Below are 23,807 nucleotides of genomic sequence, written 5' to 3' on the forward strand. Positions count from 1 at the left end.
TTTCGAGACCTTCAACTTTTTCATTGACGCTTTTTATCTCAATCCTAGCGCGTATGAAAAGTAGCAAATAAATTTTTACCTTTACCTCGGCAAGAAGGGTTCCAGGTGATTAAATTTCTTCCGCAGAATAGACGTCGCTGATCTTTGCTTGCTTACGGTTTGTAAGCAACATCTTTCCGTATTTTTTGTACGTTTTTCCCTCATGTGTTCCTGCAATCTGTCGCAGCAGAATAAGGGCAACCATAATTTCTCTCGGTGTTGGCATGCGATGCCGCTGCCGACACCGGGTCGACGGGCCGGCTTTCTACCGCTGGCGAAGTCTCGTGAATTAAAACCAATATAACTCGCGTTTGCACCCTGCAGTTTGGCAAAAGCGGGGCGTAGTTGCTGCAAGATGTTACTGTAGGCTCGTCGTCAGTACATTCTTGAGCATTGTGTATAAATGAGACCAAAAATGGGCTTTTCCACCTCCATTTTTCAGCAAGACGTTCGTTACCAAGACGGATAGCGAAATTAGTTTCTTTATTTCGAGTTTCTCAAAGCATAAAAAATGTGAACGGCTGAGAGGAATCAGGATATCTTCATTAAATCGGGACGTTTGTTCAATTGGGTTTCGTTAAATCGAGTTTTGACTGTACTGCGACGCAGCATAGGGCACACGATCAGGCAAAATGTCTGCAGTTATCAGGCAAAGTGCACCGCTCACTGTAAAGAACACTGACACTCTGAGCAGTGAGGTAATGCGGGAAGCTAGATTTGTTATTTTAGAGTTGTATACTGTATTATTCGTTTTGGAGACTGTTGTTTTTATTTGATAAAGACCCCTTGCATAAAAGAAGGTGTCATGTCGCGTCTAATGTTGCCGACGCTCGAATGGATCATTCATGGCACTGCACATCGCATCGCACATCGTCATTTGGAATACAAGTTTATTAGCAAGTATACCAGTTCATGCTTCATGACAACACCGACTATATAACTTCAGTATTTCGCACATTTAGCGCTCGCTGCCTTTAATAATCCTATAACAACGCGATTGGTTCTTGAAACATAAAACACAAATTGAGGATGAGATGTAACTAATTTGCAATATAACTTCGAGTTCTTAGGCAAAAATAAGAAACGTAAGGCGGACTTCTTCGTTTTGTTGGGCTTTGCTTGAATGGAAGGTTACTGCATGTGCATCAAAACGTGCCAATGCCAGAACTAAATCACATCTATGTAAGTTATTCTGTATATAGTACTGTGACCAACAGACACGAATAAAAGGTCAGAAATTATTTGTCAGATTCAAAGATAAGCATCGGGACACTCATCCTGAGACATAGTGTTGCAATGCTGTGTGGGAAGTCGCTTCGGAAAAGACGGTTTAAAGAAAGTTTTGTGTTGCCTCTCACCACTCGCGGTGGCCACATTGCCTCTTTCTCAAAAACGTCTGTTCATGTTTCTTGGTGTTGCTGACTTCCTTTAACCTTTGCGGCAAAGGGCGTGTCTCACGTTTTTCCTAAACAGCCTCTCCGAACAATGCCAGGAGATGAAGCTGCACGGTCGCCTGCTGTGGAAACAATGAGTGGTCCCTCCTTTCGAGAACGGGACCATGTACACGAGATGAGGGACAATGCACGAGGAGTTAGGTAGCAGGCGTGGGTTGAATAATTAGCAAGCCGCTGATTAACCTGGCTTTCTTGAACAAAAGGTGGTAGAGATTTCTAACTTCGCACTGCACGCTAAGGAGGTAAGAAACAATGCAGGCGTGGAAGTTAGAAACACAAGGAGTGTGAGCTACACTTCACGTTGCGTAAGTATAGGTGCTGAGGTGAAGTGACGCCCCCCACTCATGCAACGCACTCGCAGCAAAAATGTATGCTATCACCAGTCTGTTGTGACTGCGATTATAATAACACAATAGATTCAAACAGTGCGAAAAAAAGTTAATGAGTTATAGATCTAGGTGACGCATAATATATATATATATATATATATATATATATATATATATATATATATATATATATATATATATATATATATATATATATATATATATATATATATATATATATATATATACAAGCAGATAAATGAAGGGGAAAGGAGGGTGCTCGTTATAATACATGAAGGAAAGAAGCCAACGGTCGGCGAGGCTAAGGAAAGCATTAGGGATTGTACTTCGCCTTTTTTTTTGTTTTTTTTTCATTTTTACTTCGATGATCACACAAATTAGTAATGTAATCTGTTCAGGGGAAAGATAATTAAACGCAAAGTAGAAGACAAAACAACGTACCGATGGTGGGAACCGAACCCACGACCTCCGAATATCGCGTCCGGTGCTCTTCCAACTGAGCTGCATCGGCCGCTGTCCCCCCTGCTACTTTCTTCGGTTCCCACCATCGGCACGTTGTTTTTTCTTCTACTTTGCGTTTAATTATCTTTCCCCTGAACAGATTACATTACTAATTTGTGTGATCATCGAAGTAAAAATTAAAAAAAAAGGCGAAGTACAATCCCCAATGCTTTCCATGGCCTCGCCGGCTATTGGCTTCTGTCCTTCACACACACACACACACACATATATATATATATATATATATATATATATATATATATATATATATATATATATATATATATATATATATATTGAACCGAGTTGAGTGCAGGCGAAGCACGGAACGTCGAAGCCAGGAATTCGCATCGGTTCCCACCGCTTTCCTTCTTGTGGCTACTAGGAGAAAAACAAAGAAAAACCGCGTCTGCCGGGGAGAGGGCCCCCATCGCCTGGAGCGCTAAAAATCAGCGATATATATATATATATATATATATATATATATATATATATATATATATATATATATATATATATATATATACATATATATATATATATATATATATATATATATATATATATATATATATATATATATATATATATATATATATTTATATATATATTATGTTACGTGGTGGCATGACAAGTGATGGAACATGGCGGCACAACGTAAACAGAACGACGCGATAACATGACGATGAAATATGCTTTAATGGGCAGCGGGCCTGGCACGAGCGCTCCGCCTCGCGCCACTGCCCGCTTCGTCATCTTCGTAGCACTACCTGGGGCCACCGAGCGACCGTCCCGATCGATTGCTAGAAATCCAATTGCATGAAGTGACGATGAACACAGACACAGGATTAGGACATGAAACGCTGGACACCACAATGAATGCAAAGATGGGATGAATGCTTGCCCCGGAGCATCAGGTTTAATCGTCACCGTCTGCCGAAGGCCAAGGCTCATGGACACGCCGAACGGCTTGGGCGGGGGTGCTGTCTTCACTCTAGTGGTCATGAGGTCGCTTCGACGTGAGGTCGGTCGAGTCGGCTTTGGGCTCTTCCTGGTCATCGTGTGTTGTGGTCAGGGCTGGGGAGAGCGGCTGGTCGGGTCTGAACACAAAGGGCTGAGGCAGAGCTCGGCGGCGATCTCCACGGGCTCACGGCCGAAGGTCCTGGCGTACGGTTGGCTTTGACGGTGCAAGGCGAGGATGAGGATGAACCGCACCTGCAACCAAATGTTACGTGGTGGCATGACAAGTGATGGAACACGGCGACACAACGAAAACAGAACGACGCGATAACATGACGATGAAATGCCTGGCACAAGCGCTCCGCCTCACGCCACTGTCCGCTTCGTCATCTTGGTAGTAATATATACACAAGAGAACGTATAATAAAGAAGATATATCGCGAAGATGCACTTAATAAAGAAACAAAGATACACTTCTGGATACATTCGACACAAGATAATGCTGAGATCGCTGAACAGAGAAACGTTGACAACCTCACACACCAAGTTCCAAACACTAATGCACCGCCAATTAAGCTACCTTTTGATGCCCGCTCCGTTGTCCCAATCCTAGCATTTTTTCTGTGGAAAAGTACACGTGCCCTCATTCCGCCGAGTACTTCAGTTCAGTCGTTCAGTCGTGTCCGACTCTTCGTGACCCTATGGACCATGTCACGCCACGCTTTCCGGTCTCTCACTATCTTCCTAACATCACATAACTTCATCTGCAGTGCCTCGAGGATGCCATATAACCATCGCGTTCGCTGCCTACCCCTTCTCCGGCAACTCGCAACCTTTGCCAACATCAAATCTTTCTCCAGCGACTCCTCTCTTCTCATCAGATGACCAAAGTAGCTGAGCTTTAACTTTAGAATTTGACGCTCCAATGAGCAGTCAGGGTTTATGGTCGACAATATCGACTGATTTGATCTTCTGGCAGTCCAAGGAACTCTCAAGAGTCTTCGCCAGCACCACAATTCAAACGCGTCAATTCTTCGGCGGTCAGCCTTTTTCACAGTCCAACTCTCGCATCCATACATCACAACTGGAAAGACCATAGCACGAGTTATACGGATCTTGGTTGGCAGACTAATGTCTCTGCTCTTTACTAGGCGGTCAAGGCTTACTCCTTAATAACTTAAGTAGACTGGAGGAGGTACGCCTTAGCATGGTCAGAGGTGGAACTGCCCTTAGCCCGTCGGCCATGTTTCTATGGGACTCCCAATACATAGGAACGAACAACTGCCCGAAATGTTCAACACCAGCTGCAGAGGTGGATGTTCGCCACCTGCTGTGGTCTTGTGCAGGCACGAGGGCGTCAACAACACGGATTCTCCAGCAAGTGGGACTTTCGGTGACGAGGAAATAGGATTTCTTCAAGTGGAAAACAGACAACACCAAAAGCAAACGCCTTCTCTAGTTTCTGGCAGAAAACGAGTTACATGACTTTCTATAATATGCCTTATGGCAAGTTGGCGAGAAAAAAAAAGATGTCCGACCGTCTTTAGCACGAAGGGCACTTCAATTCCACTGATGTTATGAAGACCTCTGTAGGTATCAGTTTAGTGTGCCAGATATTTATGTCAATACTGTTTTTATGCTGCTGTATAAATGTGCCCTTTTTGCAGAAGAAAGTGAAAGTCAAACATCTCCACAATATAACTTTTTTCATATACCTTTATATATATATATATATATATATATATATATATATATATATATATATATATATATATATATATATATATATATATATATATATATATATATATATATATATATATGAGCAGGTATATATATCGCGGAGATGTTTGACTGTCTTCAGCACAAAGGGTATATTTATACAGAAGCACAAAAACTGTATTTATATAAATACCTGGCGCGGGCCACCGGGAGCACTTAACAGGCACTGAGATTACCAAGACCTCTGTGGGCATGAGTTTAGTGTGCTTTTAGGCACTTGGAAAAAGAAGCTCTTTACCATTTGGAAACGCAAGCCAGCCAAAGTGAAAGAACGATGTCTCTGCTCCGAACTTGCTGGTGTTTAAATATTTTTCAGGTAAATATCGTTTGGATTTTAAACACGCTATTTTGCCTTCGGAGAGCGGTGAACGGGGGTTGCTTCAAAGTTTAAACATTTCTGAGGCCTTTTTGGGCAACAAAGCCCTAAGATAGTGCCGATGCTATGATGCTTTTAGGATATGATAGTTGGAACAATGCAGAGTAGCTTGTTGGGAAAGTTGGTTGAAAATTAGGTTAAAACGACGCAAGAACACGGACAAAAGAAATCACGCCGAGGTGGCGCAGTGGTTACGGCGCTCGATTACTGTTCCCAAGGATGCGGGATTGAATCTTGGCCTCGGCGGCCGCTTTTCGCTGGAGGCGAAAAGTAAGGCGCCTGTGTGCTGTACGATGTCAGTGCACGTTAAAGAACACCAGGTGGTCGAAATTTCCGGAGTCCTCCACTACGGCCTCTCTCATAGCCTTAGTCGCTTTGGGACGTTAAACGCCACAAACCATGCAACCAACCTCAACTTAACAACTAATATATTAGCAAACTGAATAGAATGCATACTTACAACATACTGAATGTAAGTGCGACTGGAGCTTTCATTCAGAATACACACTGGAATAACTTAACAGTGCCATTTTGAAAATAACTAAAGACGATGGTAATGTACAGTCACGAGCAATATTACAGGGAACAAACATTTTGCACAATATTGCGAATATTGTCGGTATTTATCTATTTAATGTGGAGAAGACTTTTAGATATGATGCGTTCACGTGAAAACTACGTAGAACACTAGGAAAACAGCGCTTGTGATATATAATTATAGATTAATAAATGCTCAAACTTTCTTCACTTTAATAATGCTCATGACTGTAAATTCTTTTTTCAGTGAGTGGCGATCATCTGCTACTCTGCTTCTGTTTCGGAAAAAGATGAATGAAGAGAGCTTTGTCGCTGTTGCCCGCTCGGACAGACTGAAGATTTCAGTAAATGCTAAGTTCAATAATACGCAAAATCATATCGCATTATTTGGCATAAGTATGAGTTCCTCGAACATCTGTTAATATTCCCTAAAGTTTACAAGCAGCATTTCATTTAAAGCATTTGTGCTAAGTGCTTACGGTACTTGTACTACATATCCTTGTCATTTCCACCTATTTTCACTATTTTGCGCAACTGCATTCCCCTATATATGCTGTAGAAGTGATATGACCTCTCATTTTTCGCTCCCACTTCAAAAAAGAGCGCCGAACTGCCGAGGTCATTACGATGCTTTAAATTATGAGTTGGGAAGAATCGCTTAAAACAAAACATTACCTAGATTTTCTGCTCCTTTGCAAGGGCAGGACATACTACGCTGATGCGATAGTAATAAGTGGGTAATTACCTCTGGACACCCACCCAAGCGCAGCCATATGGTTACAAAGGAAAGCTATGCAGCTTCCTCAGATATTCATAGTTAAAAAAAATTCATCCTGGTACGAGATCGAACCCGTGACCGCCGCCTTTTAGATGCAGCCGCTCTACCAACTGAGCTTACTAGGACGGTCAGAAGATCAGATGTAGGGCGAGAGCGAATTGACGAATAACTCGAAAGACATTCCTATTTTATGTAGCTGGGAAACTGGAGGGGGGAAGGAGACGGTCTTTTTTCGCGCTACTCCCTGGGGTTTCTGTAACACATTTGGTAAACACGCACGCCAGTGTCGTTTTTGATTCCTTTTTTGCGCTTTTGTCCTCAACGTCATCAGTTAAACTGCGTGGATCTTTTTGTTACCTCTTTTTGTTACCTCTTTATTGTTGTTCATTTCGCGCGACGCTTATACCGACCCATTGTACCGTGCGCGAATGAAATTATTTGGAATTTCTGCCGCTCACTGTCTTCCACAGCGTGACGAACTAAGAGGCCGTTGTAATTCAACAACTCCCTAAGAACGATTAATATATTCTAAACCAAACAAATTGTCTGTGTTTCCTGCTCCATTCCAAAAGCGAGAACGCACTACAATAAATGCAGTGTTGCTCCAATTTCATTTATTCATGAAAAAATGCCCTTTAGTAAATGACGCAAGTTTCTCTTATATCCAGAAAATTCAGTTGCAACTCGGAGATGGCAGCGTATTTGTTTGTTTATCCTCAATTCATCTTCTGTTGCAGCAGCGAAAGTTTTAACCCTTAATGTTTAGCTTTCTTATGCACCATAATCTTGTATTTATTTCGGCATGAAGCATCTATCTTAGTTTTTTTTAGAAGGAAATGAAAAAAAAAACTCACTCCCATTTCTTCAAAAATCAGTATGTAGAGATCGTTGGTAAAAATTTACAGGAAGTGTATTTTACAAAAATTGTACAAACACGAAATTGTTCAATGCGAAATGAGCAGCTCATAAGCACTCTACTTCGTCGCGATTTGCACCCTTGGATGTGAAAGGCGAAACGCTATGATGGTTCCACCAACACGTCAGCAGATGCATCCGCACCACGAGCACGAGCGTTTATACGTGGCAACACTACATGCATGAAAGGACACACGCATGACATCCTGTTTACTTCCTATTCAGAGTGAAACCCTTGCTCGTGAAGAAATACACGAATTTACTGCACCCTCAAGGTCTCAGGCACTAACATGGATTGTCCTTTATCACAGCACTCGTAGTAGGTAAGGAACAGCATAATTTCCTTTGTGCAAAATATCACACATATGTAATTAGTACCTCACATACTTTTACGCGTTGGGTGCATCCAAAACATAATCTTGACCCTCTTCGTAACTAAAGAAACATGCGCGGCTTCTACCCAATGTCCGAATCCTCACCCCGCAGATATTTTCATGACGGAAAACGAGAGTACGCGGTACTGTTTTTAATCTGCGCTATTATTTCTAAGAATAAAAAGCTGTGAGTATGTTTACGAGGAGGGTGGAGGTGTTGTGATAATACCGCTAAAGCATAATTTTCTTCCCTCAAGGCCTCCTAAACCGTCACGCACCTTCAGCCTACGGCAGCTTTATCAGCAGCCAATCTATGACTGCATTCCGGAATACCTTTGCCAAAACCCAACTCACCATCCCTTGCTGTCCAGAAGCTGTCCCCTGCCAAACAAAACCAAGGCAACATCCCCAAGAAAAATTAGGACGAAGTCAAATTCAAAAATCAAGGTGACCAAAATGAAAGTTCGAAACCAACGTTTATAACGCATATTGCCGGGGCTATTTTTCTTCTTTTTTCAAAGTCAGGAGTCTCTATAAATTTCTTAAGCTTTAACGGCTAATTACTTGCTCGCCGAAGTGAGCTGTTGTTGAAATTCTCTTTTGTACGACTGTACTTTACCCTTCCTAATTATCACGGGTAAAAGACACCAGCAACAAAAGGGCGAACTTTAAGGTCTTACATCAAGCTTTCTCGCTGACAAATCAAGAAAGGCTGCAACTCCGGTCAGACGAAAAGTCAACAAACGAAGACTCTACAGTTGATAAATAGAAACGAAACTAGGCAAACATTGTGCGAAGAAAAATTTAAAGAGGGCTAATTTGGTTTTTTAAGGATAGGAGCCAACGCTCAACTCGAAAGCTTTCCATGCGGAAGGCATCACATTCGTTGGATTCGCATCAGTTAGTCTCAAATCACGCCGCATGCACCAAACATTCTTGTGCTGACCAACTCGTTAATCGAAAGGCAGTTGAAGTCATCCGCAAGTTAAATTCCAGCGTGTGTTTCATTTCATTTCATTTATTAATAGAGAGTTTTAGCCGAGCGGGTTTACGGCCAGCGGAGCGGAGCGAGCGGGCGCGGACGCCACTGCGCATGCGCAAAACGCTGGGGCGGCGAGCGTGTTCACGGCGCCCCGCTGGGAAGCCTTCTTCAGCGGAGCGCGCGAGCGTGCGCAAGCGCGCGCGGGCGTGTATGGGTAATCAAGATGGCAGCCGCCAGCACGACCGCCAGCAATGCTGCTTCGTCGGTTACGACCGCGGCGCAGGCCCGTTTGCAAGCCAAAAAGCCTCGCAAATGCTTCACACCTTATGAAGATATTTGTATTCTGCGGGAAGTGTCAGCAACGAGGCCTTTTGACGACGATATTAAATGGATATTGGTGATCACCAACTTGAAGAAAGTGATCAAGAGAGACCTCACGCTGCGTGGAGTGAAGGAGAGAGTCGATCTTCTTCTGGGATACTGGAGGCAGCAGGACACGAAGAATTTGAAGAAGTAAGTTTTGTTTGCGTATACTGCTAAAACAGTTGTACACTATCGTTCACTTGTTTATGAGACGTGTGTATTTTGCCATATTCAGGTCGGGCACGGAAGAAGAATACTCCGAAAAGGAACAGATCCTGCAGGATCTGTCAGATTATGCTCGCACTGTTAACTATGAGCCCCGAATATTTCCACGAAGAGGGGGCACTTTTAACAGAAAGAGGCAGCAACTCGCAAGCAACTGCTCTACCTCCGTGAAGAGGACCGCAATTGACGTTGGAACAAGCAGCAGTAATTCGGCACAGGAAGCAGCTCGTTACAGCAGCGATTCTGCGGCGGTGGCTTCCCAGAGTTGCGTGTTAGGAGCGGTGGATGGTAAGTTTTGACATGTGTGGGTCCGTGTCGCATGTCTATGCTTTTGATCTCCGCCAATATTAGAAAATGCATGCAGAATTCGGAACATATTATGGGTCTTCTCGCGCTATGCATTTCTACAAATGAAACACTAAAATATGAAATCTAACTTTAATAATGTAGAAAGAATACACACAAAAGGGGTAAGGTTTCTTATAATAGTTTTAAGCATACTTCAGTCAATGCCTGATTAACAAGAGCTAACTTGCCCTCAATAAGTCAAAGGAATCATGTCAGCAGATTGAAGTTCTTATTTCAATTAATAATGTACACTATAAAACCTATATCTGAAACTATCTCCTTCTCAGCTGGTTATGCTACTAGACAAAGGCATGTTCCATATCAGCCGCATAGTAACTGTTATTGTATTGCTTTTCTACAAGAATGGTGACATGAAACGGATATTTTTCTTTTTGTGCTTTAACTTGTTTTGTCATTGCACTGTCTGGTGTATTGTTATTTTTCCCCATCTCATTTAAATTTAAAAATGCGAGATTTCAGTATCTACGAACAAGTAATAAAATAATGCCTACATTGTTTCTGCTGTAGATTTGCACGATGTTTAAAAGTAAGAATATATACCCCATACTAATAGAAAGTAAGCCAGCTTAAGGCAGTGGTTTAGAAGGCGACATGTAACGATCACACTTGCTATCAATCAACTTGGCGGCACCTTGTGCATTATCAATAGTGAAACAAAAAAAGCGCAGTGCAGCCTGAAATGTACTTTTAGGGAGGACAACAGAGGACCCATGTGTTATTCAGAATGTTGGTCGCTTATACGCACATTGACAACATGACATAGAAATGCAACTGATTGTAATTATGGTATTGATTAGCCTTCAGTTTATTTACAAAGCATGGGAGGAGGAGGCTCAAAAGTATCTCTTGTTCAGGATTTGATAAACATCTAAAAAGTAGCAACAACCCCTGCCTTTAATTATAAAAACTACATAAATGCTCAAAATACGCATTTATTAATGCGAACAAGCAGGATCATTGTTTTAATTTAGTCCTGAGGATACAGACCACAAATATATGCATGAACAAGAGCAGTGGTAATTTGATAAGCAAAACAAAGTCTGGATTACAACAATAACAATGCAGTACTCAACACGAAATGCAATATAATATTGAGAAGAAAAATTATTATGGCATCCGTTGATTTTATTCTCGACTGCTGAGGCTTCTGAAAATGAATAGTCGGATGTGAGCCTGTTTATTTTTACATGGATCCATTTGCAGGAAAAGGGGCTATTAGACTGACTGCTATGTTTTTCTCTCCATTTTGTTTTCTTTGCTGATGCATTAGAGTCGCAATCTCCTGCTGCTCAGACTCTCCTCAGCATGTACAACACAGATCCAGTAACCCCATCTGCTGCTGCTTCTGATGGAGAGGTTGAGGAGCACCAGGAAGAAGCTTCGCAATCAGCTAATGAACATCAGCCGCTGCCCCAAGTCTCTGCAGGACAGCCACATCAGCAGTCGACAACTGTGGCTGGGCAAGATCTGCGCCAACCTGCAACTAGGCGACAACTCCTGCCTTTCCTTACTACAGGCAAGATTTCAAGAAACGTTTATCCATTCACATGCGTAGTCAGTGTCAAAAATCTCTGGATAGCTAATAAGGAAATTTATACACATTGCCTCCACCTTATTTAACAACTACAATCATTCCAGTAGCCCAGATTACTGACATCAGTATTTCTTTCCCTGGCGCAAGTGTAGTCTTGTCTTGGTGGATAGTAAGGAAGCAACCATATAGTTTGCTCACATATCCAGCAACATTTTTTCTGAACTGTTCAAGATAGAATGACATGCACAGAGGTATAAACACAAGCTTTAAAGCCGCCTTTAGTGTTTACGCATTTAGCACTGAAGAGGCATTGCAAGAGAAACTCTGTTCTTTCTTTCTTTTCTCATATTTTCAGACACAGACTAAGAGGTGGCTGGGGCAAAGGTGATGACAAAACACCTAACAAAAGCTCCAACCCCTTACACAATTTTTTTATAAAACAAGACAAGACAAAGTTTGGCCCATGGCTTATATATTGGCAAACAATACAGACTCAGCTGTTGCATAGTGACATGTCAACACATACAGATATAAATTAAAAGAGCTATACACATTGGGAACATGATTGCAAGGCAATTGCAGCATAACAACGTTCAGTCAGTAGTTGAAAAGTCATAATGAAAACAGAAAAAAAAAAAGATTTTAAATGCTTTACTGTTCCTATGGGTTCTTTTTTCTTTTTTTCATTTGTGTGCATATTAGTATTTCAACACCGATTTCATAAAAATCAGTCAGCTTCAGTTGTGGAATGCCAATTCATTATGTTTTGTGGAAAAATGCAATTCTGGCTTTTGTGCTTTAGCAAATTCTCTTACATGAATTAATTTTTATTATTCGAGAAGTTTGTTACAAGGCATAAGTTGAGAAAGGGGAATGGAATTCAGGAGATAGAAAGTTAAAAGAAGTCCAGTTTCACTAATGTAGTTGCAGAGGTATGAATTAACATTAAAACTAGCCGTCTTTGCCTGTCTTTGCAGGAAGCAGAGGACTACAACATATGGGCCTGCAGCTGCTGATCATGCGTGAGACAAACGAATACGAAATACGCCTGAAGGAGGTGGAAATTGAAAAAGAAAAAATTAAAATTGAAAATGCAAGAGTGGAAAATGAGGCACGACGACTCGCTCTAGAGGAGCGAAAGCTGGACCTAGAAGAAAAAAAACACCAGCTTGAAGTCTCTCGCCATGAAAGAGAGCATGAAAAGCTACTTGAGAGCTTTCAAAAAATGATCAACGCGCAAAGCCAAGCAATTTTTCACTTTTTCAATAAAAATACCTGACTCCTGTGGTAAGTGTTTGTGTTTAGACTGTATTTTAAGATAAGGTTTTGCAAAAGCTCAGATTTCACAATCTGTTTGTTTTGCTGCAACTACAGAGGAGTGAGGTAAGTTTCAAGATCTGGTGGATCAAGTCCAAAATATTGTGATACCTGGGCACTGTATAAACAGGTATGACAGTTTGCAAGAAGAGCACTAGCTTTGTAAATTCGGGGCAAGTTCTGGAGGTACATCTTTTGGTTCTTTTTAAAGTCTACAAAAGCAAACAGCCCTGCAATTTTACCAAATCCCCACTCCACGGCCTGCCTCACACTACTCATAGCCTTGTTAAATTCGCACTGCTCCGGAGTCAAGTAAGCACCGCCATAGGGCTTCAGCAGAAGGGGCCGCAGGGGGTAGGCAGGGTCTCCATAAATGCAGTAGTCATGCCCCTGAACAAGCTTTTCCAGTTTTGAATACACTTTGCTGATCCCAAAGTTACCTGAAACAGTAAAAAAAAAAAAAAAAGGATAGTATGAAATGTGTCAGCAGCACTTGGTTAGGCCAGCTGGGCTCATTTGTTTTTGCTGAAGTTGGTTATTCACTCACCAGCATCATGTTTACTGCCGGGATATGACCCATCCAATTGGCAAATGATTCCATTGGGACACATTATGGCTTGATACTTCAGGGCATGGAATCGTTTGTGGCCGCTGAAATAAAGTTTTTGGTCCCTTGAGGGTCGGCAAATTGCCCGTGCTGTGCCATCGATGAAAGCCCAGCAGTTCGTCAAAGGGGCTCCTTTGGATTGAATGGCCTGAAAGAACAAACAAGTGGGTTAAAAGTTTCTGCAAATGGAACTGTGATCCTAATTATGATGTATTTCCCCGCCGTGCTGGCGCAATAGTTAGGGCGCTCGACTACTGTGCCCGAGGATGCGGGATCGAATCTCGGCTACGGCGGCCGTTTTTCGTCATAGCCTGAGTAGTTTTCAAACCTAATTATGATGTATTAGCCACTTACCTGCGAGAATTTCTCCAGCGTGTCGAGGTTGAGCCAGCTGTGGTAATTTACGTCGTCCAGCAAGTGAAAGAAACATTCGTCGATGTGCCGGAGAACTTGATTTGTCAAGGAGGACATCGTTGAACTGTGTCGCCCGAAAAGGTCTTCGAGATCGCATAACCGGTTTGGATAAGCCAGCCGTCTAAGCGTTATGCACAGAGCCTCGTCGCCAGGTACTGAAACCCTCTGCGGGGTTACCACGCATTCGGGCATGCGCAAGGCCACCCTTAGTCGCCGTACATCATCCTTTTCAAAACGAAAATAAGTCCTGAAAACACCACTGTCCATCGCGTCAATGTTGAGAAGTCCACGCACGGAAAGTGGGTCACGGCGCGTCTGTCCAAAGACTTCCAGGCACAACAAATCTTCTATCTCGGACCATTTAAGTCTTGACAGTAGTAGCGGATCTTGCAATATGCTTTTCGGCATCTTGGAAATGGATGTAAGCAGAGCAGAAGCAACTGAAAAAGCGCGCAAAAGATCTACTGACCTGGCTGTTCGGACTTGGCTTCATTTTCGTAACGTCGCAGTCGCAAACATTTTTTCTAACACAAATATTCCTCTACTGCATCCAAAACACCACTATTATAAAATAATATAAAGAAAACAAAAGAAAATTGAAATTATTCAGCAGTTATAGCGTATTAAATCCAAGCGCGACATGTATTCATATTACGCTAACTCCAATTCTGACCACGAGATGGGGCCGCAGAGCGCGCCAATCTTGTCCACTCGGGCGGGTTCCGGACCCGCCGAGCTAAAAGTCTTTTCTCGCTCGACGCTCCGCTGGTGTATCCGCTGGGCCACTCAGCGCCGCTGGCCGCAAACCCGCTCGGCTAAAAGTCTCGAATACTGTCAGCCACCATAAGGGGCTGTAACAGGAGTGGAAAATACAAAACGAAAAATGAGCAATATAGAACACGATGAAAATCAATAGTCAATCAAAAATTGTCTCTGAATGCACACACAAACAAAACAAAATGAATTACACAGAAATCGGAACAACAGCCATCCTACACAACAGCAATAGAACCTCATTACCCTGTGGTAGTGCCATAGATGAAATTTTCTAAATGGCATACAAATTCAGATAATGATGATGATCGAACAGCAGAATCTGGAAGAGAGTTCCAGTCCTTACAAGTTCGCGGGAAATAACTAAACTTGAAGCAATTGTTTTTTATAGCCGGCAATGGAATGAACCTACTATGAGCACTCAAAATTTCATTTTTACACCTGCTGGGATGGACCGCTTAAATTCGTCTGCCGAAGACATGCGGAGACCAGGCCACAGAGGACAAAATGCAAATCTGTTTTTCAATTTTATGAATCGCATTGAATACTGGTGCAAATATGATATATGTCCCCCGATGCATATGAAACGAAATATTATAGTGAATATAAGGCACCGACTCCGTGCAGAAGTTCTAAAATTGGGTAAGTGGGGTGGCGTTACAAGTGGTGCGTATGGGTGGGAATGCACGCACCTCCACACTCCTACTCCCGACCAAAACCTCACCGAATCCTTCTGGGAGTTCCTTCTTCTCGGGACAAAGTCTGTTGACGAGTTGGGACTGATCGACAGGCCCATATACGAGAGGGCCCTCCCTTTAGTTCTTGACCTATTTTCAGCACTGAAAGTTTTTTTTTTTTCATCTTCCTTTCAAAGTAGAATTCAAGTGGTGTCATGCGTGACGTCATTGCACATTGACTAAGTTTTGTCGATGGTGTCTGCTTTCGATGTGGACATCAGCGACAAAGATGACACCGTCATACCGAGGTAATAGATATGAACCGGAGATTCTTTAAAGCTCAGCTAATGATATCGAGAGGAAGGAAATGAAATAAAAGACAAGCGGTAATATGGAAAGCAATGCGTAATGAGTACCTTTGGCGCACTAAAAGAGCAAGATGCAGCAAAACTAAAGCAACAGGAAAGAGGGAAAGGAGACCCACGCATGAAAGCACAAAGAAAGGCAAAAGAGTCCTTAAGAAGATGCTGACTGAGCTCACGTAAGTAACATATTTTCTTTTTTTTCCCTTTCAGAACGAGTGGGCGCACTATCAAGACAGGCTTTGCTGCAATGGCTTTTACTCTACAAAAAGCATTCTGCAAATAATGAGCTGTTCTCTGTTAACGACAAGCGCATACGTGTAGCGACTGCAGTTGACAGTGTCCTCCGGGGGACTGGCTTGTGCAGCAGGAAGTGTTCGACTGATGCAAGAAAGAAATTCGTTTTCACAATGGACCACTGTCAGACGCAGCTGGTGGTTTCTTTGACGTCCAATCAAACGTTCAGGCTCAGAGCAAAGGAGACGTAGAAGAGGCCTGTGAACATTTGTGCAACTAGTTTCTTGAAACTTTCCGTTTGAAGTTTTTTAGGCAAGAGTTAAAAACCATGCATATGGCAGTTCTACTATGTCAGGTAGTTCTACAATGTCTACTTGACTAACCAGACATGAGACATCTGGTATGCGCCGAAACCCCCTACCTGTTCGATGACACCGGCGTCTTTCATCGGTTGGCAGAAATCTATCCTGTAAGGCGTTCCACTGATGTCACAGTAAAGAACAAGCATAGTTTTAAGTCCTTCCCCGGTAGGCAGGCGCGGCGGTACAATGCTGTATTCTTAAAGTCCTTTCAAAAACGATGCTCTACGGCCATCATTGGCAGTTACCACAGTTCGCGAGGAGTCAGCCATCCTGCGTCTGCACACTACTTTGTCCAGAACCGCATTGCTTCTGCACGAATAAAAATGGACCTAATGTATCACTGTCAGCTAATGTTTAGGTTCGTCATAGAAAGAAACTAATTACGAAAATAATAGTTTGGCAAGACCTGCTGAGACAGGCGGGAACGTGACAGCGAACCGCCGGCACTCATTCCTGCAGCCACGAAGAACAATCTACGCGCGCTTATCAAGGGTGCTGAGGCTGTCGTGTTCTTCTACGGCCGTACTACGATGGCATGCTACAGCCCCCCCGTCCCTCTTGCGATAAAGACATGAACGAAGAATGACGAAAAGCGGATTCTGTGGGTGGGAATCGTACGCGGCGAGGACTGGCACGATCGGGAGGGATGCGGTGATATAGTTGGCGATGACGTCTGAGTCAAGGTGGGCGGGCTTAAAGCTATCAACGAATATCGTGTCCTCCTGGCCGTTGATCCGCTGTAGAAAGTACTTTGGAGCACGCTGGAGCACCTGGAACAGACCATCGTAACGTAGCGGTAAGGGTGAACGAATGGCGTCGTTGCAAGTAAAGACGTGAGTGCACCGCTGAAGGTAAGATCGGGGGGAGGGGGGGAGGGGTCGAGAATACTCGCGCTGACGTGGTGGAACGACAGTGCTCATAGCGCTAGTTAGACGGCAGGCGTAATCTGTGACGTCAGCAGGCGCGGGTGGCGAGGGCTCGAAGAACTCTTCTGGGACACGGAGAATAGCGCCAAACTTTACCTCTACGGAGAATAGCGCCAAACTTTACCTCTGCTGCACAGGTAGAAGAGTCATTGCGAAGTGCGGTGTGGAAACCAAGCAGAACGAAGGGTAGGCGCTCAGTCCATGGTGAAGGGAACGCGGATGTCATACGTGAACTGTCGGTAAAAATGCTCGATGATACCGTTGGAAATCGGGCGGCTAATGTAAATGATACCGAGAAGCCGAGATATATAAGCAAATAATGTTGAGTCAAATTAACGACCACGATAAGTCGTAATTTTGGGACAACGTAGCGGCTTATCCAGAGTGTGATGAGTGCTCGTACGATCGACTCCGCCGTTATGCCCAGTAGGGGCATCGCTACAGGTCATCTCTTGAACCTGTCTGTGTAGGCTAACATGTAACGGCGGTTCCCGCAGGGAGGAAGGGGACCGACAATATCGACGTGAAGATGGCTGAAGCGGGCCTCCGGAGGCGAGAAGGATCCAAGAGGAGTCGCAGTGTATCGGTGCATTTTACTTTGCTGACAGCTGAGGCACGTGCGCGATCAGCAGCGAACGTTGAGGTTGATGCGAGGCCAGACATAACGAGCCGTGACGAGGTGCTGATTTGAGCGGATGCCAGGATGGGCCAAAATTTGGAGGCCGTCAAAGACAGTTCGGTGGTATCATGGGACACGTAGGGGCAAGGGCGACCGGTCGACGTATCACAAACGAGGGAAACGACGCAGTCAGAGAGCAAAATGTCTTCCAGAAATAGAGAGGTGCCGCGCGTGCGAAGCCGTTGCAGTTTGGCCTCGGCTCGTTGAGCAGCAGCCATAGCTGTGAAGTCGATGACTGGCCGTCCATTGCCTGTCGTATTCTCTTCAGCACGAGAAAGAACGTCGGCAACTATGTTCGACTTACTGCTGACGTGACGAATGTCGCAGGTAAATTCGGAAAAGTAGGCGAGCAGCCGTTTTCGCGAGGAGCATAGGAGGAACTGTTGGATGCCAGCACAGACTAGAGAGGTTTGTGGTCAGCCAGGATATAAAATCTACGTCCCTCGAGAAAATGACGGAAGTGCTTCACCGCTGAATATATTGCTAGCAGCTCTCGGCCGAAGGTGTTGCAGTGGCATTGAGGGGGCGCAAACGTCTTGGAAAAGAAGGCTATTACCTGCCAAATGCCAGCGACTAACTGTTACAAGGGCGCGCCGAGAGCTGTGTCCGATGCTTTAATCATGACAGACGGGGGAGCGTCACATTTGGGATAAACCAGGAGCGTCGAGCCAGCAATGGCAACTTTGATGCCGCTGAATTCGTGGTCAGCGGTATCGCTTCGAGCGAGGGAGAGGAGCTGTCGGCTTGCAGTGGCCCGAGAGAAGGGCGTGAAGAGGCTGCAGTATTGCAACGCGGCGAGGAATGAAGCGCTGATACTAGTTGGCGAGGCCGAGAAATTCGTGCAATTGCCAGCTGGTGGTGGGCCAGGGAAACTGCGTGATTACGGCGACACGGGCCAGTAACGGGCGGATGCCATGCACGTTCACGCAATGGCCGGGAAAGTTCAACTCTACAACGCCTAACTCGCTTTTCGGTCCATTGACCACAAGACCTAACCGGTTGAGCCTCGCGAGTTGACGCAGGTGGAGCTTGTGGGCCTTTGACATAGGGCTGAAGAGGGGAATATCATAAAGATAGGCAAACCAGCACGTCAAACCGCGTAAGACGTGGTCAACAAAGCGCTGAAAAGTCTGGGCCGCATTGTGAAGACCGAAATGTATCCTCAGATATTCAAACATGACAAAAGGCGTAATAATAGCAGTCTTTGGGATACCCGAGGGCTACACAGGAACCTGGGGATATGCCTTCATGAGGTCAACCTTGCAGAAGATTGTGAAGCCATGAAGGGCCCATGTAAAGTCCTGGATATGGGAAATCGGGCAGCGGTCAGGGACTGGGGCCTTGTTGAGTACCCGGTAGTCACCGTTGTTTTTGAGCACCATGTTAGCGGCGATGCCCAAGGCTTGGAGGATGGTCGGATGAAGCTAAGCTCCAGCATATGCTCGAATTCTCGTTTGGCGACAGTGAGGTGGTCCGGTGCGAGGCAACGATCTAGAGCCGACACGCGAGGCCCAGTCGTCAAAATATGATGTGTCACGCTTTGAGCGACCGGTGCTTAAAGAGAGGGGGTCGGAAGACGTCCTGATATTCGGCAAGTACGCTGGACCAAGATTCAGGAACTCGTGCTGTGCGCCTCAAGGAGTCGGAGGGGTGGATAGCGGCAAGCGACGCCTTGGACGACTAGGCTCGTTTCAGAATCGAGTATGCGATTTTGCCGTATATCAACTAGGAGCCTGTAGTGCCATGGGAAGTCGGCGTCGATGATATGCGAGGGCACGTCCGCGATGACAGATACCCAGCGAAAGGTACGGCGGAGGCCGATGTCAAAAGTCACTGAATGCTTGCCGTATGTCCATATGGTCGATCCTTTGACTGCGGTCAGAGGTAGACTCTCGAAGGACGGCGTCGCTCAGCCAACATAAGCGGAAAAACGCAGATCTCGGCACCAGTTTCGATGAGGTAGCGGACTTTCATTATACGGTCACTGACATGGAAGAGGCGACTTTTTCGGGCCCCGAGAACGCCGGTCGCTTTCAGTGTTGGCCCGAAAGTTTCCCGCGCAGGAGCAGGGCTGGAAGCATTGGCATGTGCGAGAGCCGTAGCGAGTAGCAAAGTATGTTTCCGCTGTGCTTACCTGTGATGCGGCGCTCACTGGAAAGTGCCTGCGATCGTACGGCGCTGCCGGAACATATTTCGCTAGCCACTGCCCAATTCAAAGTCTTATACATCCATCCAACATCTTCAGGGCATTGAGGTTTAAAGACATTAAGGACAGAGAACGGGGCCAGAACACTATGGTGTTGAATACTTAAAGGCAAGCATCCTCCAGGTTTTTCTTATGTAGCCATGCGTGGACGTGGAAAGGTTCGGTGAATAATTTAAAGAAAACGTTTTTGTACTCAGAGATATCGGCACTTTACGTACCTGCTTGAGCACTGGAGTGTCCCTAAGAGGAAATAACAAAGAACGATACAATGGCGGCGGAAAGAGCGTCTTTAGCGATTCCTCGTACAAAATCTTGCGCCAAACAGAATATAAATACCGATTCGAAAGCCGGGCTTTCCAAAACGGCCCCGAAGCATAAGCTTCCTACATAGGTGCTGGTAATCAAGGGTGGTCCGTAAAATTTTTGGAGGCCGAGTCATGAAGTTGGGAAGCACTCATGAAAATAATTTTCTAAAATGCACTAATAATTGGGTCTGAACAATTGTGATAGAAATAGAAATCATCTAAAAACTGCCTCACTACAGGGTCATTAAGCCCATCCCCTCTAGACAAACAGGTCTAAAGAGGTTATCACGTCAAATCGGCTCAAGATTGTCTGATCAAATAAGCATCGCAAATATTCGGCAGGAGCGTAACGCTGAACGAATGGAATGCGCTCTTTCCGTTAATGTGTACTAACTGGGACTGCAGAGGAACGCGCAGATTTGTAAGGGCTACATAAGACCATACTACTCCTATATAGAGAGATAAACATGATGTCAGCTGCGTACTTCAAAAGCTCAGAAAAATTCTACAAGCTCGAGTATATTTTTTATAAGAGTAATCAATTTAAAACACTCTGCAGACATTGCCTGCAAATACAAACTGATCCCTCTGTTGCGCTTGTAACGTTGCGCGTTTGTGCTGATTCAGGGCCATAAACACGTGTTCAGCACATTGAGCACAAAAAAGCGGTCTCAGGGCCAGGCGATAAAAATTGTTTTCGAGAGAAGGGAAAGGGAGGGGGGGGGGGATTTATTCCTTTGCATCAAGCACAAAGGCGAAATATACAACGCTCTCTCTAGAAGCATGCCCCGCCAAAAGCCGAGCACGAGACCAGAAGAAAGCGACACGTTTTATTGCACCCCTCAGCCGACATCTACTTAACAAAAGAGACTTTTTTCTAGAGATAATGTTAGTATGCGAACTTTTCGGGGCCGATTTCTTCGGAAACCTTTTTTTTTTCGGGGACGTTTTTGCCGGAACCCGGGCAGTCTCTAGGCATCTTTGTATCTGTGTGACTGACACCCTTCGTTATTAACATTTTGTTACTTGCCTCATCAAGAAACCTGATTCCCGTAAAGCAGCTATTGATATCGCCCATTGTTCTTACACGTGACTTCTGCAGAGATTATGGTTCTCATTGCCTACATAGCTGCAAAGATCATTAAGTTTATTTCCTTTATTCTATGAAGGCTTGCTACCTTTACCGTTTGCCTATATTCTCCGTGTTCCTCCACTACTTGTTTGACAGCCTCAATATGGTATACAGTCGAGCAGTTCTTCCTAAAGCTGGCCTCGTCCTTCTGTTTATTGTAATCCAGGGCTGGCGTTGCTCAATTCTATGTTCCAGAACTTAGGGGCGTAAGAGGCTATGTGGAAAGTTAAAAAGACCCCTGACATCGAATAAATAAAATTAGGTAGAGAACGTTAGGAATTTGTCCTTTTTTCCTTGTTATACAATTTTGTACACAATACATTTGATCTCTTCATTTCGTCAATCCGTTCTTTGTGTGCTATGTACTCTAAAATTTGATGTATCTTTTTTTTCTTGCTTGTATTCCTGGAACCTGTAATTACTGAATGTGAATATCTCCACAATGCATGCATCACTTTCTCTACTTTATGTACATGTGCTCTGGCAAAACATGGGTGCATACACCGTTAATCGCACATTTTAATTGCACTATGCAATCAACATTGTCTTGTACTCCTTGCTGTCAAGCCATTACCAAGGAGCGGCCAAGAAAACGAAGAGTACGGCTGTTTCAAGATTTGCATTATTGCTTTTTCTGCACTTCCACTGCTTTTAGGTACAAAAAGCAGGAATAAAGAAATTTTAATTGCACCTGATTTCAGCAGCGATTACTTAAATAGCACTCTGTACGCAACAGACACTAAAGTGATCGGTGTGCATTTTAAAAATCCTTCATATGCTCTTTCTTCCAACATTCCGAGGTTCTTCAAAAGCTTTGTGTATACAAGGCGGTCAATTTTTCTAGCACACTGGCTGTCATCCTTTTACAAACCTGTCCTGGCCTGATTCTGTCCATCTCTTTTCTTCTTTGCGTTGCTTCTCGGGCTTCATGATTTGCTTTTCTTTTACCGGAAGGATGTCCGATTTATCTTCAATGTTTCTCTCATTACCGACATATTTACCTTCGGATAGATGACAAGTCAGTGATGAATTCTTTGGCCACGTCAAATTTTTATCTATATCTGTGATCACCGAGTATACCGTTAACATTCTTATCAGTGGCAGAAACCTAAATATTCTAGACAGACTCGTAGGCATGCCGGAGATAAAAGAAAGAAAAAAAATTCATCGAAGCGCGCTGGATATTTTCGAAAAGTGAATGCTATACTTGAGATAAGCCGTGCCGAAGTATAGAAGCCTCTCTGTTCAGGCCTAAAGAAACAAGACGCCGGCAAATGCACTTACACAGATAGCCTCAAACACCGCTCGTAAGTACGAAAATACAATGTGACAACAAGGAATATCACGTAGGGTTCAGAGGCAATAATTAGGCAAGCATACAAAGCAGCCTTGGGGCTGCCGAACTACAGGTAGACAGAAAGACTCATGGGATTGGGAATACATAACACACTGGAGGAGATCAAGGAGGCTCACCTCACAATGCAAAAAGAACGGTTTAAGCGCACCAGAGCAGGCAGAGCCATACTAGAGCGCCTATAAATAGCCGTGGAACTTCCACCCGAAGATAAGAAAACACAGCTACCTAGACTCCTTTTTAAGCGACTGACGAGCAAACCACTACCAAAGAATATACACACTTTCTACCACGCAGGAACGAAGAAAGCTAGGGCAATATGTAGCTCTACACGCAAAATACGCAACGAGTGAAGGAGCTGTCTATGTTGACGCGGCAGAATGCACATCAAGCGGAGCGTTCGCACTGGCGGTGGTAGACATGCATCGGCAGGTGCAGGGATCAGGGTTCGTAGTGACAAAATCTTCGGAAATAGCGAAAGTGGCAGCTGTGGCATTAGCCATATATCTAGTACGACGCGGATACAATCTTCTCCCATTCTAAATTCGCCGTCCGTAGCTTTGCGGGGTGCAGATTCTCAATTAATGTACCCGGATGACTTTAACCCCGCGTGCAGGTTCTGTGGCGAAACAGCCACGTATGATCACATACTATGGCAATGTAAAGAAAAACCTCCACCGGAAGATCTAGTACAAATTTCTTCTTTTGAGCGATGGAAGGCCGTTCTGGTCAGCTCAGACCCGGGCATTCAAACTTTGGCCACCAAGTGGGCCGCTAAGGTCGCCGCCAGCCATGGACTGGAGGCCATCTAGAGCGGACCGTCTGCATCTGCATTTTGATGTAATAATCTTTTTCCAATCCAAATTCATACTCAGTCAACATGGATTCATATCGGGTCGCTCTACATAAATCAACC

At 44.3% G+C, this 23,807-nt stretch overlaps 1 protein-coding gene across 1 annotated transcript; it reads left to right on the forward strand.

The window, feature by feature from the left end:
- The first annotated feature begins 9,110 nt into the window (after positions 1–9,110).
- LOC146190229 (uncharacterized) lies at positions 9,111–11,905 on the forward strand. Its single transcript, XM_084599749.1, has 4 exons — positions 9,111–9,561; positions 9,647–9,924; positions 11,276–11,521; positions 11,895–11,905. The coding sequence occupies exons 1-4, from the start codon at positions 9,272–9,274 to the stop codon at positions 11,903–11,905; spliced, it is 825 nt and encodes a 274-aa protein (XP_084455875.1). The 5' UTR covers positions 9,111–9,271.
- Positions 11,906–23,807: the final 11,902 nt, after the last annotated feature.

Source organism: Amblyomma maculatum, chromosome 4 (genome assembly GCF_055883805.1).
Source record: "Amblyomma maculatum isolate TAMU_Amacu chromosome 4, ASM5588380v1, whole genome shotgun sequence".
Classification (NCBI taxonomy): domain Eukaryota; kingdom Metazoa; phylum Arthropoda; class Arachnida; order Ixodida; family Ixodidae; genus Amblyomma; species Amblyomma maculatum.